At 36.4% G+C, this 14,417-nt stretch overlaps 1 protein-coding gene across 7 annotated transcripts in view; it reads right to left on the bottom strand.

Annotated features, from left to right (window-relative positions):
• Positions 1–14,417, bottom strand: part of RAPGEF2 (Rap guanine nucleotide exchange factor 2) — a 184,289-nt gene that overhangs the window by 25,529 nt on the left and 144,343 nt on the right. For all 7 annotated transcript variants that reach the window (XM_040063645.2, XM_040063648.2, XM_040063646.2 and 4 more), the window contains 9 exons: positions 12,239–12,416; positions 10,407–10,543; positions 9,687–9,845; positions 7,899–8,051; positions 7,388–7,552; positions 4,380–4,487; positions 4,083–4,286; positions 3,872–3,980; positions 1,438–1,684 (listed from right to left, as the gene is read on the bottom strand). In XM_040063645.2, coding sequence (XP_039919579.1) covers positions 1,438–1,684; positions 3,872–3,980; positions 4,083–4,286; positions 4,380–4,487; positions 7,388–7,552; positions 7,899–8,051; positions 9,687–9,845; positions 10,407–10,543; positions 12,239–12,416 — 1,460 coding nt within the window. The remainder of the gene's footprint in view (positions 1–1,437; positions 1,685–3,871; positions 3,981–4,082; positions 4,287–4,379; positions 4,488–7,387; positions 7,553–7,898; positions 8,052–9,686; positions 9,846–10,406; positions 10,544–12,238; positions 12,417–14,417) is intronic.

The following is a 14,417-nucleotide window of genomic DNA, read 5'->3' as shown; positions in this document are numbered from 1 at the left end:
TGATTTTCTTATATGCAAAAACATGAGACTAGGCAAAGTCCCTTAATATATGCAAAACCAGTAATTAAAAGGAAGAATGAGATTGATACCTGTACACAATAGGGGAAAGAAAAGCACAAACACCAAAGTCTATAGCTACAGATCTCTATGCAGAAACTGTGCAGACAAAAACAACCGAATGTCAACAGGCTCTGCAGACAAACCGCTATATATAACACATGAAGTAGAGCTAGCTAAAAGAAAATAAAATGGGTCAAGTTTTTCTGAATCTTACCCAAAGAGGTCCCTGCACAGAGAAAGTGTAAAAATGGAAAGAAAAAAAAAAAAACAGAAAAAAAAATATTATGCAAATGCTATGAACCATAGTGACCAATGCAGAAAAACAGACCTAACTATGCACAGCTCATCAGAGAAACAAACATGCAAGTCCAGTTTAATAATGGAAAACATGCCAAAGACAATCAATATAAAAAGAGGATTTACAGATTTTCCTCTATTGAAAGGTACTGCCAACAATTTAAGAAACCTCCATTATTTGGATATAGTAATTTGTACTAATTTAACCATTCCATTGGTAACATTCCATATATAATGTTTCAGGATAGGTTTCATTTAGTAGTCAATAACTAACATTAGTTAAGCAAACTTTTTTTAAGTAATGGCAAGAAAAAAAAACAACCCTGCATTATCAGCACATGTGTCTTTTTTTTGAATTTACGTGGAGTAGTTTCCTCCTTAGTGGGACACAGGAAAGAAAAAATGCAAGAGAAAACACCGATCACACAACTACCCCCTACAATACATCTTCCACCCATCAACACCATTTGCCTTGTCCAAGAACCAAGTTCCCATAATATCATATAAAATTCACTCTTCTATTTTTGCCAGAAATTTTCAGAACTCTATTTCTAAAACAGTGTTCATAGAAAAAAAGTTATCAGACAGCTTATTCAGCTTTCACTATAAAACAAAACAAACAAAAAAACCCTCCACAATTCTATCAAAGAACACAAGTTAAAATTTTAACCTCACTCTCCCTTATATGCAGCCGTACATAAAAATTTTTACAGACCACTGGAACGTGGATACATAGAAATCATAGTTCATACCAACCCTTTGCAAGTAACCCACTCGCAGAATTATTCTGAAATAATTTCAGTGAACAGTCCTCTTAAAAGAAAGCAGGAAATTACATAAAGAAGTATTTGTGTCAGTACCTTATCTGTAAGAAACAAAATACATCTAAATTGATGTCAGGAACTGCGCTGTTAGCAGTCTATGCTTGTTCAAATATTCAGGATGGGTTTTTCTGGTATTTTTTTCAGATGTAAACACGATTTGTATTAACAAATTAGAAAGTATAATCACAAACTATATGCTCATTAGGAATTCTTATCATTTAATGCAGAAAAAATATTTAGGAGGAAATAAACTCACTTGTATGGTTTCTGAGGCAGAATACTGATTCGAGTCTTGTCAAGTATCTTCTTTAACTTATTCCTTCCCCCAACTGTGTTGGCTTTACTTTTCTTATTTACTTTTTCTAATCCTATTACCTGCTCCACATCAACAGCAAGGTCAGGGATGGAATAACGACTCGCCTTTTTAATATCACCGATTTTAGGCAGGTGGGGAGCACCATTTCTTTTTTCCTCTGACAACCGTGTTAAGAGTTCTTTAAAAACTGCACAAGACAGGAAAAGGGAGGCAAGAAGAAGGACAAAAATGTAAAAGAAACCTCTGTGCACTAGACCAGTTTAATATCAATAATTTTAAAAAAAATAGGCTATTATGTCAATTCCAGCATGTAATTAATTTAGGTGTAAGACTTTAAAAACATTTTTGCTTTTAAAAATGACGTTCATTTTCTGTAGTATGAATCAGAAAAACAGTTAATTGGCCCAGCCTAGAAGAGAAATACACAAGTGCCCACATGGTTACATGGATGGTTTCAACAGAAGGAATTTGACTTTTCAGCCTTAGGACAAAGGCTTCTGCAGAATAGCAGCACGTAAATAAAGATCACATTAGACAAAAGTGAGATAGAAAAATATAAATGAGAAGGAAGTTTTAAACAGAGAGGCAGCAACAAAAGCTTTCAGACAAACAAGAAATTATTAGCAACAGGATCAAAAAACTCAGACAGGAAACAGCAACAAGGTCATAAGGAAAATAAAGACTCTTGAGACACCTTGTATATTTGACAGGGCTGTTGTATCCATCTGCCAGAAATACCAAAAAACCACTCATTCTCCCTCAGCTCCCTAGCAAAGAGTCATCTCTGAGGCAGAAATATCTGATAAATTTGTAAATTAGTTCCTCTACTGCAACTTTGAGCCTCAAAAAAAAGCTGATACATTTAAATAAATCAAACAAAACTGAACTGGAGAGCAAGTCATGCATTCTGAGTGATAGAGGAACTCTCCATGCAAAAATGGAAAAATCCTCTGATGAGCTGATTTGTAATAATGAATGGAAAGATATAATTAAAACTAAGGAATTGTAGAAAAACATAGGAACAAGAGCAACTAACTAGGGATAAGTATTAGGGGGTATATTTTACTGCTATTTATTAATTTTGTCCTTAATATATAGAGGTACAACAAATTACCAAGAGGCTTCAAAAGCTTGAAGTAAGACACACAAAAGTGGAAGAGAGAAAACCCAGCCAACAACTGAATAGGACAACAGTTGAATAGGACTTAGAGGCTGGAGAGATAAATTAGATATAGATAAGAAGATGCTGGTGAAAAAAGGAAACTCTCCTTTAGGGATTTTTGGAGAAGAAATTCTGTATGCAATACACAGAAAGTAACTGCTCTGGGACTGTACCGTAATCTGATTTCAGTATTTGCACTGGAGTCACAAGACAGAAAAAAATAAGAAAAACACTTCTGAAGAAAGGAAGAAATCAGGTTTAATCTTTAACATAGTAAAGCAACACATGAGGCTCAAACACTCAGCGTGAGAAGGACAGTTACAGAACTTACACACAGAGAAACAAGAACATCCAGCTAAAAAAGCATATCCAGATATTTTAAGAAATGTCTTAATTATTAGAAAAAACAGAAATATTAGAATCTTTACCAAAGAAATAAAAAAGTCCCCAGGAAACAGATTTGACCAATGACTTCTAGAGATAACCTAGGCAAACTGAATTTTCAGTTGGCACAGGGATGCGCTGTGGTAATATTCTGCCTTACTTACCTGTGATGAAGAACCTGGTCCTGAAAGAGATACTCAAGGAACACATCACTAAATTGTATAAGTATCCAGTGGTAAAAAAAAAATCAAACCACACCCCCCATCTTTTAATTACTCATGATACTAACTGAGGTCCTGAGCTGCTTGAAGATTCTTCCATGTGTACTTTAGTACTTGTTAAGAGGGGAAAAATGTAGAGAACAGATAGACAGGGAACAGAGAACAGGGCAGCAAGAATCTTCTCACCTAGCTGGCATGAAATGTTGTAACAGCCTTGAGCTTGTTACACTCAGAGCGGGCTGAAAAACTATGAGCAAATTCAGCAGAGAGAGCAAGACCACTGATCAGCTGAAATGCCTGAAGAGGCTTCTTTCTTGAGAGAGAACTAAACATCATATATACAAGCACATTTTTTAACTTTGAGCTACATGGTCACAATAGTTCCTCTTAATCCAGAAACATACACTTGTGAAAGGAAAGTCACTTTATGTAAATCCCTACTTAGAAATTTTCTTTTGCAATTAAGAACCAAAGTGTTTTAGGACCTTCATGTTTCCTTTTTCTATTCTCTTTGGTACCAAAGAATTTCAAACAAAGCTATTTTAAACTACTAAAAAATAATTTAGGTCTCTGTCAAAACTAGAATGAAAGATGCAGACAGACTTACCAAATAAATTGGTTTTCACAGTGATAGACAAATGAGTGTTATTTCTAAGAATTTCCATGGCTTTTGTCAGCTGAATGTTTTCAAAGTTTTGACCATTCACTTCCAATATCTAAAATTCAAACAAGTTCAAAAAATTTTCATGTAGTGAAGAGAAAGGAAACAAAAAAAATGGGGGAGGGGTAATGGAGGGACAAATTTTAAAATTACATACCTGGTCTCCGCGTTTCAAGCCTGCTTCTGTAGCTTTGCTACCAAAATCTACACTGTCAACAAAGATTCCAAATCCCTTTTCTGACCCTCCCAGCAAGATAAAAGGCAAAGGGGCTTCTCGAGATGGCTTTGTTAACGTTATCAATCTTCTTTTAGCTTTAGCAGCACAAGCAATATTTAACAGCCTCAAATGTCCACCCATTTTCTACAAGAGAAAAGTATGGTAAGTTATACATAACAACAGCCTGGGTATTTCCCTGTTATCCCAAGCTGTCAGGAAAAAAACCCTCACTCTTACCTCCCTCTCCAAATTGTTCTCAAATTCTTCCAGAAATCGAGTCATAGCAGGATCTCCTTCAAAATCATTGAAGTGATTGTTCACCCACAACAATACTACCCGTGTAACCTGAAAATTCATCAATATTATCAATATTTTGCTGGAATACTCAGAACAACACTACTGCCACATCCTTTAAAAATACTGGTCATTAAAGGCCCTGTAAATTTCCATTGAAATCTTAAATAATATACATGCACATATAAATACAACCAAATCAAACTTCACTAATATGAAATTATTTATCAGGGGAATAGAAAAAAATTAAGTATTAAAATTGTTCTCACTTGTATAAGCAATTGTACGCTGTATTTCATAATGAATACTATAAGTCAGAAAACACCGGCTGTATCAAATTTGATTAAGTAGGGAATAGTGCACACAGGTAGAAGGCAACAAGGTAGATCCATTTCTGACTTATAACAATTTCCTGTTCATGTACATTTCCAAATCTGCTTAGTTCTCCAAGCACATGATCACAAAGCTTACGATAAGGCTTAATACTGGCTCTTGAATCTCCTAAGTCTTCAGATGCACCATCATGACATTAATTTGGCATTTACCTCTGTAAAAGAGCTACTGTGTTTAGAGAGGCAAAAACAAGTTATTGCAAGAAGCAGGAAAGAGGTTTTAGCAAAAACAGCAATTTCTTTTCTTAGAGTCAGTCTTTCCATTTACTCCTCCTTTTTTTCCTTCATCAGCTAACTCCCCCCAAGCAATTATGATCCTCAAGCTGAAAAGATTCTTAACTCATATTTTACAGTTTCTTAGGAAAAAAAAAATCTAAACTAATATTATTAATTAATACTAATGACGGTAAAGCCACAAAATAAGAGCTTCATTTTTTAAAACTATATGCTTTTACTATAATATTCTCTCTTTTAGTATGTGATTTGACCTGAGACATCAGCAGCAATTATCCTAATAAAACAAAAGTATTTTGGTGTCTTCAATTAATATTGATTCATGCTATTTTTATAAAGTTGCTGAATCCGAAAGTGTTGTACCACGCAATGCTGCCTCTACAACACAGTTGCATTTCTTCTTTTATGCTGGGAAAGTAAATCAGTAGGGATAAATCTCTAAACATTTCAAAACACAGAGTTTAAGAATGAAGTCTCATACAAATTTTAATAAGCTAGCGCTAACTCCTGTCCATTTTTTGTGTCTGCACAAAACCCAACCTCTGCAGCCTCATGTGCTAAAGGTCTGACACCGGGGACGGAAAACCAATCCTTGCCACCCAAAGTTTCTATGCAATTTTCCTTTTACCCCGGAAGGGAGATTAATTCAGAAGAACTGCTGAAATTAATGACCAAATTACCCAAACACTTCAGAACTCCTCAAGTTCACATTCTAACTGAAGGCAACTACCCAGCTCTATGTGCTGCAGCTACCAGCCACAGGAAATAGTTGAGATTTCTTCACCTTTGAAATTGAAGGTGAACTTCATTCCTGTTAAACAGCTTTGATATTTTTCAATATTGTGGATGACATTGGAAGACCCAGACAAAGTCTGGTTAAATTTAGGGTAATTGCAGATTATTAAAATTGTCTGGGAAGTTGCAAGCTGTACCACGCAATGTATTTTAAACTCCTGCAGTGACAGCTTCACTGTCAATGCTGCTTTTAAAGCTAGGACTTACTCATCTGCACCCAAAGGACACTGTGCTGGGAAGAGCTGAACACTGATTTCCAGAGGAATGCCACTACTTGTGTCACAAATCAGGAATAGCATTAGAAGAGGATTAAAGCTGTAAAATCAAGTAACCTGCTGCAGGGCAAAATCACCACTAAGACTGGATGTCCGGTGTCCCACTCTGAATACTCCTGAGTACTGATCATCCCCAGCAAGTTTCACTCACCCCCTTCACTCTCATCAATGCCTATCAGCATCCAGTACAAAACAGCCCAAAACTTCCAGATTCCTTATTCCCTACTTCCTTATCTCCACTTGTCCCAAGCTGTTCTCTGCCTCTTGCCTTTCTGTCAGTGCTACTGGAGGTCAGAAAAGGTTGATTATTGAGGCAGCAGAACAAAGAGCTGTTCTGTGTTCAGACTGATACAAGCAACTGTGCTGGCTCATTTTAGAAGCTGAAGGGATTGCCCATTGGAGGACAAGCAACATAATTTTAAAGATCAACTCCAATATTATAGCTCTGAACAGTATTAGCTGCAAAGCCTGTCAAATATAACATCCTTCCTTCAGGGCACAGCTATACTAACTTTCCTGGAAGAAATATCCAGATTTAAATAAAAGCTGAAAACCAAATTTCTCTTTCATGTACTAATACAATTCCCGTGGTTTCCAATTTACGGAAAAGGAAAGGGCATCTGGAAATTTTTAGAATTTTTTTACATAAGAAAAAGTTGCATACAAGAGAAAAATAAAGCAATACAGTTTGAAGCACGATAAAGACTCAGTGGCTACCAAAACTGGATGTGCCTTATTCTTCCATCATGGAAATTTTGTTTAGGGAAGAAGAAATCTGATTCCTGTCTTGCATTTGGGTTGGGCTTGGTGGCTTTTTTTTAATGCTACATAAAGCATAACAGATTCTTAACAATGCATGAATTTTCTATTCCCTTTTAAAAAAATCCACATTGCCACACTGAATTAACTAGCATCATGTACAGAAAACACAGAACTTAGTTATATTCTCAGACTTGGAGACACAATAAAATTCTACTGAATTACATTAAATAAAAATACTCGCTACTGGTAATAAACGCAGCTAAGTTGTAAAAACACAGCAAGGTGAAACATGGGCGATTTACCTTTCCTGAACACAGTAACAATAAAATAAGTGCAAATGTTCTTAGTTTTAGCCATAGATTCTGGCATTAAAATATGTCACCATTTATTTGTGTCTTATTCAATTTAGTCATTCTCTCTAAAGCATATTTTGTTCTTATTAGCTTGTATTTCAATGCAAATGGTAACAATATATGATTCAGGAGATTTTCACCTTATCCCTGAGGCTGGGGTCATTGAACCACTCCAACAACTTCTTGCCCACTTCCATTGGGCTGGAAAGAAAGGTCCTATACGTCAACAGGAAGTCTTCTATAAATGTTGGGTCTACCACAGAGTGCTCTTCCACCAAATGCATTGTTAACCTTTCAGCTGTTCCCTATTGAAAAAAAAAAAATTGAAGAAAATCATAGTTATTTACACATTTTCAACAGATTCTTGTAACATACTAAAAACTCATCACACTAGAAAGAATACGGCCATCCATTAACTGATGAGCTAAGCAAACATAACAGCTTGATCACTGTGGTAAGAAAATGTAAAAAAACAAATTTTAAATCACCTAGTTGTCAACATGCATTACAAAAAAAAAAATCTAGAACTATTAACAGTCTGTTTTCAAATACTCTCTTCTACAATATATCTCAGCTAATCCTGGAGCTAACTTGCCAAGAGGTTTACGGAGCACAGACTTTTTTGCAAGAGACTCTCTCTTTTCCTTTTACCTTGATGACAATGTGACCTTTCCTTGTTCCAGTGCGGTCAAGCTCCCTGTGCTCCTTCACCATCACAATCTCCCCTTCCTCTTCCACCTTCTGCATGTTCTTTTCCACTTGATTGAGGATGCGGCAATAGTCTTGCTGGGCTATACACACAAACTGGAAAGAATCACGGCACACCAGTATTAAAAGGTAAAATCTTCAGAAAAGCATTTACACTTAAAGCGCAAGTAATCTATCAACAGGCAAGATAAAGTAGCTCCTCAACCTGCAATGAGCCAAATTTGCCGTTCCAACAATTCAGCTGCAGCAAGCAGATGAACAGACTGCCACCACACTCCTGCAGTTAGAGGAGACCAAGATCCATCAGAGCAGTATGATTTAGTATTCTCAGCCATTTTCATTCAGCTGCTTTGACCTCTCCACTGCTGGAGATGAAGCCCAGTATCATAGCCGGTCAATTTTTTCTTACATGAAAGCCCTTTGTGGTGTTTAGAATGGTTAAGTGAAAACCAAGCTTTTATTTTTTTGTGCCTATTGTTTTGGTAAATAATCTTCATTTTTTATAGCTATTTTATTTTGAAGTCAATTATTAAGAAAAATAACATTTATTCAATTAACAAGTGCAGGCACAAAGAGACAAATTACTTCTGGCTTAAAGCATACAGCAGGAAAATTATTTTCCACAGTCATCAGTTCAGCCAGGAGTAAGTGCAAGAATAAATATCTTAGGAGTATTCCTGATACTTACACTATGCAAATAGAATTAAGACCAACCACAACAAATTAGAAAAAGACTACATTGTACACAAATTGTTATACACTTGTCTCTTTTGGGGGGCAAGATTAAACTGCCTTATTGTATGAATTTGGGTACTTAAGTGAGAGGAACAGTGTTTCTTCTGATTGAAAAGTTGTTAAATCCTCATCCACGTACTTAGAACAAGGGCCCAAGAATCAGAGACAGTATTTTCTCTTTAAATTCATTTACACACCATTTCTTTTTTCCAGCAGCTAGTAATAGCTGAAACAGAAGTCACACCATTTGGATTTGTTGAAAACATTACTCTAACAAGAAATCATTTATGCACATTTTGGGAGTTAGATAAGCAAGCTAAACCAGGTGACTCTATTAACACACATTTACACCGCTTTCAAAGGGCATCTACTTGACGTTAATTAGCCATCAGGACCAAGCAAAATGCTTAATTCACCCACAGCCCTGCTATTATTTTCTGTGTGGGAATAAGCAAAGAGCAACCACATAACCAGATTCAGCCAGTAGTTATGCTATGAAGAACATTATTTACACCTGACTGCTTGTATTAGAGCAAACATCAAGGCTTTTTCTTTGAAAGGTCAGATTAGCCAAAATTAGATCTTTCACTCAAACCATGGGAGATAAAGTTTGTGTTACTCTCATATTCAGTAGCTGAGTTGAGTAAGGAAGAATGGCTATCAGCTGCAGAAGTAAAAGAGCCTTTAATGGCTGATGGACCTTGAGATCCTGCTAAGGAACATTGGAAGCAATGGATGTATGGGAGAGGCTGGTGGCCTTCACATTCTGGAAAAAGCATGCAGACAAACATCTTCATGCAAAATGATCCCTAACCCAGATAAATAAAACTCCATTTCACAGACTCTGGGTATGCAAGAGCCATATTGCCCAACTACTGCCCAGAGTTACACACTGGATGTTTTACATATATTCAGTTTAAAATAAAAGTGGGTCTCATCACTGAGTTGCACTACACCAGCGTGGGGGTGAATTTGCATGTACCACAGACACTCTACCTGGCAGTCATCCACTTTGGTTCTCATCACTCCTTTCATATATTCCTTTTCCATTGTAGGGGAAACACCAAAACTGTTCCCCATGCACAGTATCTCTGTTCTTCCATCAGGGTACGTCACCTCCACAGAGCCATTCAAAATGACTGACCAGGAATCCAGCTACAAATCAAACATTGCAGGATACATAAAGATCAAATCACTTAAATTTTTAATATCATACTGTAGAAATATAACTCTCACAATTGTTCTAAAGCAAAGGTTTTATTTTAGCACCTATTAAAAATTTTACCAGCTCATTTTCCTTAAATGTAAGCTATTTCCAGCTCAAGAAAACTGGGATCTTAAGTTTACCTTTAATATTAAGAGGTCATGTAAGACTGAAAAAATAAAATAAAGGAACTTTTAAAACAGCACTTGAACACTGAAATAAAGTCCCCAAATGAGCTAAAATGGGCAGGAAGCATTTTATACAGTACAGAGAATTTTTTGTTTCATTTATTGCTTAAGAAATGTGAGTGCCTAAACAAAAGCTTTCAGAAAATTCAGACTAAGAGACCTAATTTACCTGAATATTGCCTTTTTTTTTTTTTTTCTCTTGTGGGCGTGTTTTTTTCCCTTATTTTTTCTTTTTTTCCTTATTTTTAAGTAACAAAAAAGGACCTTAACCGGGTGGAATCTAGGGTGTTTGATATAATAGAGTCAAAAGCAACTTCTACTGACCTCTTCCCCATCGTTTAGTACAATAGTTCCTGCTCTCTCCACAACTGCAAACACCATTACAGCACAGAGTTCTCTCCTCACTGACATTGTCATGTTGGCAAAAGCAGGCAATTGATGCATGAATTCCAGTAGTTGTTCTGAAGGAGAAAAAGCCCACTGAGTCGTGCATGTCAAAACAACAAAGCACAGTAAAGACAGTTCTTCAGCAAGATGCCTGAGGCTGCTTAAGCTAAAATGCTGCACAATCGTTCCTGTATACTAATAAATCATGTACAGTGGCCTGTTTTAATTACTGGGTATTTTGTAGATGCAGACTGGCTGGTCACACCATCAATAGAAACCCAGCAAAGTAAAAGTCAGCATAATGGAAGAATTGTAATGTAACCAAAGAGCTCATATAACCAATGATATTTTTAATACTCCAGTCAGGGCAATAATTTCATTGTGACTAGAACAGGACTATATAAAATACAGCAAGACAAATTTCACAAAACTGAGCAAGTTGTTTGGTAAAGCCATCCCCTCATAGGCTAGACTTAACAGTAAACTGTACTTGATCACTGTCTGATGGTTTCACAAAATTCCTCTCAGATGGACCAGACAGGATTACTGTCTTAAAGCACTACTGCTGCTCTGTCTTGTACATGCACTTGAGTTGCACTTGTACTCAACAGAGAACTTCCTGTATTTTCATTTTTTATACTGTTCATAACTACAGAACTCAGTTTCAGCAGTCCTGCCAAGTGATTATATGCCCTAAAAATGTTTTTGCATCCAGTTTGATCTAAAATGTCTACTGAAAGAGTTCAGTAGTACTCACATAGTTTTCCTGAATTTTTATTTACTCTGAATCACAAAAAGGTTGTGGTTAAAAGGGACTTCCAGAAGTCATCTGGTCAAACCTGCCTGCTCAAGCAGAACCACCTACAGACAGCTGCCCAGGAACACATCTTTTGAATCTTCAATGAGGCATATTAACACCTCTCTGGACAACTTCTCCCAGGACTCAGTCACAGTAAAAAAAAGGCATTTCCTAGTGCTCTGATGGAGCCTCCCATGTTTTAGTTTGTGCCCTCTGTCTGCTCACTGGGCGCCACTGAGAAGACTCTGGCTCCATCATCCTTACATCCCCACCCCAGGGTATCTATATACATTAATGAGACCTCCTAAGTCTTCTCCAGGCTGGACAGTCCCAAGCTCTCTTAGACCTTCCTTGCATAAGAGATGCTCTAGTCCCTTAATCATCTGATAATCAACCTTAGTCATCATTTAGTCATACTTCAATAAAAGAAAAATATCTCACCCAGGGAAACAGATTAGATTAAAATTTGGATTCTAGTTCTGCTTTGCTTTCAACATATTTACTTGTATGTTAGCATAGCAAATTAGTTTGATTAGATGCACATTTACATTAAGGTTCTAAAGGCTCCAATGTTTGCAACAAATGTCAAGTCACAATGTCACAACTGACAATTAAAAATATACTGTGAGAAGTAGTGTTGACATTAATGTCGCCTTTGCCAAGGTTCTGTCTGTTTTCCAGTTTTCAACGGCGTTTCCTTCATAAACCGGCTCTGATATCAATTAGAAGCTGAAGCTTGAGATCAAAAGGGCCAGCAAGTAACAGGTTTCACCCATGTTATATGCATTTTCCTCTTCTTTGGCTGTACTTGGTCACATAACATGTATCTTTATATAAAAAGCAATAATTACAAACACTAAACTTACCAACTACAAAGGCCAATGATTAAAATAAAACCGTAATCTCAAAAAGTAAATTTTTGGAGGTGAAGAATATGTTTGACAATATTTTACTACATCGCAATACTTACCAATGTCATCATCTGTCCTGTCTATTGGGTCTTTCTCCAAGCAGTCTCTAACAATATCCCTACTCATCAAAGGATCTGATGCCCGTTCAATGTCTTCTTCATCATCATCATCCTCAGAATCCACTGCTGTCTCTGGCAATCCACTGAGATCCATATCACCAGCCTCACTTTCTGTAGCCTAATTAATGCATAAACAATTAAATTCAAACATTCAAATGTATTCTTTACTGCTGCAGTTTTCTGGTTAAATGTACAGAGATGAATTCTATCATCTAGCAGATCACTCAAATTTATTCAATATTTTAATATTGCCTTTTTCCTTTATATATCTTTTTAAAACAACTAACAATTGATTAATCCAAACCCACTGTGTTTAAACAGGACCTTTAACATTTGTTTCAATCAGTCAGGCATACAAAGGCATCAACAGACATTATTTAATCTGTGGGTCTTGGGGGGATTGAAGGCTGTTACATTTAAAGCAACAATGTCTTGGACTGTTAGATGAATAATTTTTTTTTTCAATAAAGAGTTCATTTGACAATTTCTGTGCTCACCCCAAATTTATATTTTCAGACACTTAGGAAAACAATGTAATTTTAAACAGACAGTTTGGGGAAATAAGAACAGCATCAAAATGCAACAGGAATTTTGCTATCTCTCAGTCACCTAGGATTCTATTTTTCTTTTACAATTTCAGTTAAACATAGTTAAATACAGCTTTTGTTCACTGATAAACTGCCCAAAAATCTACAGATGCCAAAGAAACGCTAAGTCATTGCTTAAACACCACAGATGGACTACTCAGAATATCTGTCAAACTCAACCTCCTTTAAACTGTATTAAAATGAATGAAAACATAGTCCAGATATAGCTTGAGGTCTATTAGTACAGCACCTAAAGGTAAATATGTTTTAATGAATCAGTTTGAAGACCGAACACTTTAATAAGTCCCACAAACATCTGTCTGTCATGGCTGATACGGCTGCTTCTTCTCAGAACCTGATTTATTACCCCAGCAGCTGCCAAGGCTAGCAATGACAATTTTTAAAGAAATGCAAGCTTCTAATGAGCAAGTTTTAAGCCATGGCTTGAGAAATCCAGGCCTTAAAGGGATGGTTTGTTTCTGAGACTCTGGAATGCATTCACATCTACTTAAAAAATAATACATGGGACAAATACACCTACTAAAGCTTGTTTCATTGATCTATCTCAGACAGGTAAAAAAGACAACCCACAAAACTAGGTCACTCTCTGAACACAGAGAAGGTAAGAGAAATTGCATTGGTAATTTTGTAGAATCATCTCCCCTATTCGTGCCTTTATCTGTGGCTGACATCTGTTACTTTAATACCACTATACACAGCCACCTCATGAGCAGCAGCATATGGCAGGAGACGGATCAGGGGGCAGCTAGTGAGAGACTTAAATGCTTCTGTCCTACAGCACAACACAAGCTTTGTAACTGGGCCTTGTTAATATAAAAGCATGATAACAGTGTATACACAACGTTCAAATTATTCTCACTTTATGGTTTTGGGTTGGGGTTCTTTTAGTTGTTGTCCTTCATTTGGTTTTGGTTTTGCTTTTGTCAAGAAAAAACGCTGATCATTTTTTAACCAGGATAAGGAAAGATGTTACTGGCATAGAAACAAATCCCAAAACATAGCAAGGATAGTGGTATTTTTATTAGCAGTCTTACTGTGTTTAACATGCACTTTCCCTGTGATACATTTGAAACAGCTGCTACAACTACTCTTTCAAAATAGCCTTCATCAAAAGTGACTGGTGGAAAAATTAGTGGTGATGAGTCAGTAGACACACAGCTTATGACACCAATCTGTCAGAATCTGAAGTTTCCAACAGTGACAATTCCAGTGACAGCGGGACTGATTCACAGTCACTTCTGCAAACCTTCCCATCACTAACAAGAGCCCTTCCTACCTGCCCAGATTAAGCTCTCTCAAAAATACATTAGCAAAATGAATGCAGAACTCAATTTAGTCACACAATGCTAACACAGATGAGAAACTTCCACCTATCGTACAACATCTGATTATTAAAAGAAAAGTTGTTTTAGTGTCTTAAAGCAATAAAACAAAACTGGAAAACTCTTGAAGGTCTATTATCAAGTAGAGTTGATGCTACTTAAAACAAGCCCTCACATTGAATTAAATGT

The sequence above is a fragment of the Hirundo rustica genome, chromosome 5 (assembly GCF_015227805.2).
Source record: "Hirundo rustica isolate bHirRus1 chromosome 5, bHirRus1.pri.v3, whole genome shotgun sequence".
Lineage (NCBI taxonomy): Eukaryota > Metazoa > Chordata > Aves > Passeriformes > Hirundinidae > Hirundo > Hirundo rustica.
This window is presented reverse-complemented; position numbering and strand designations above follow the sequence as displayed.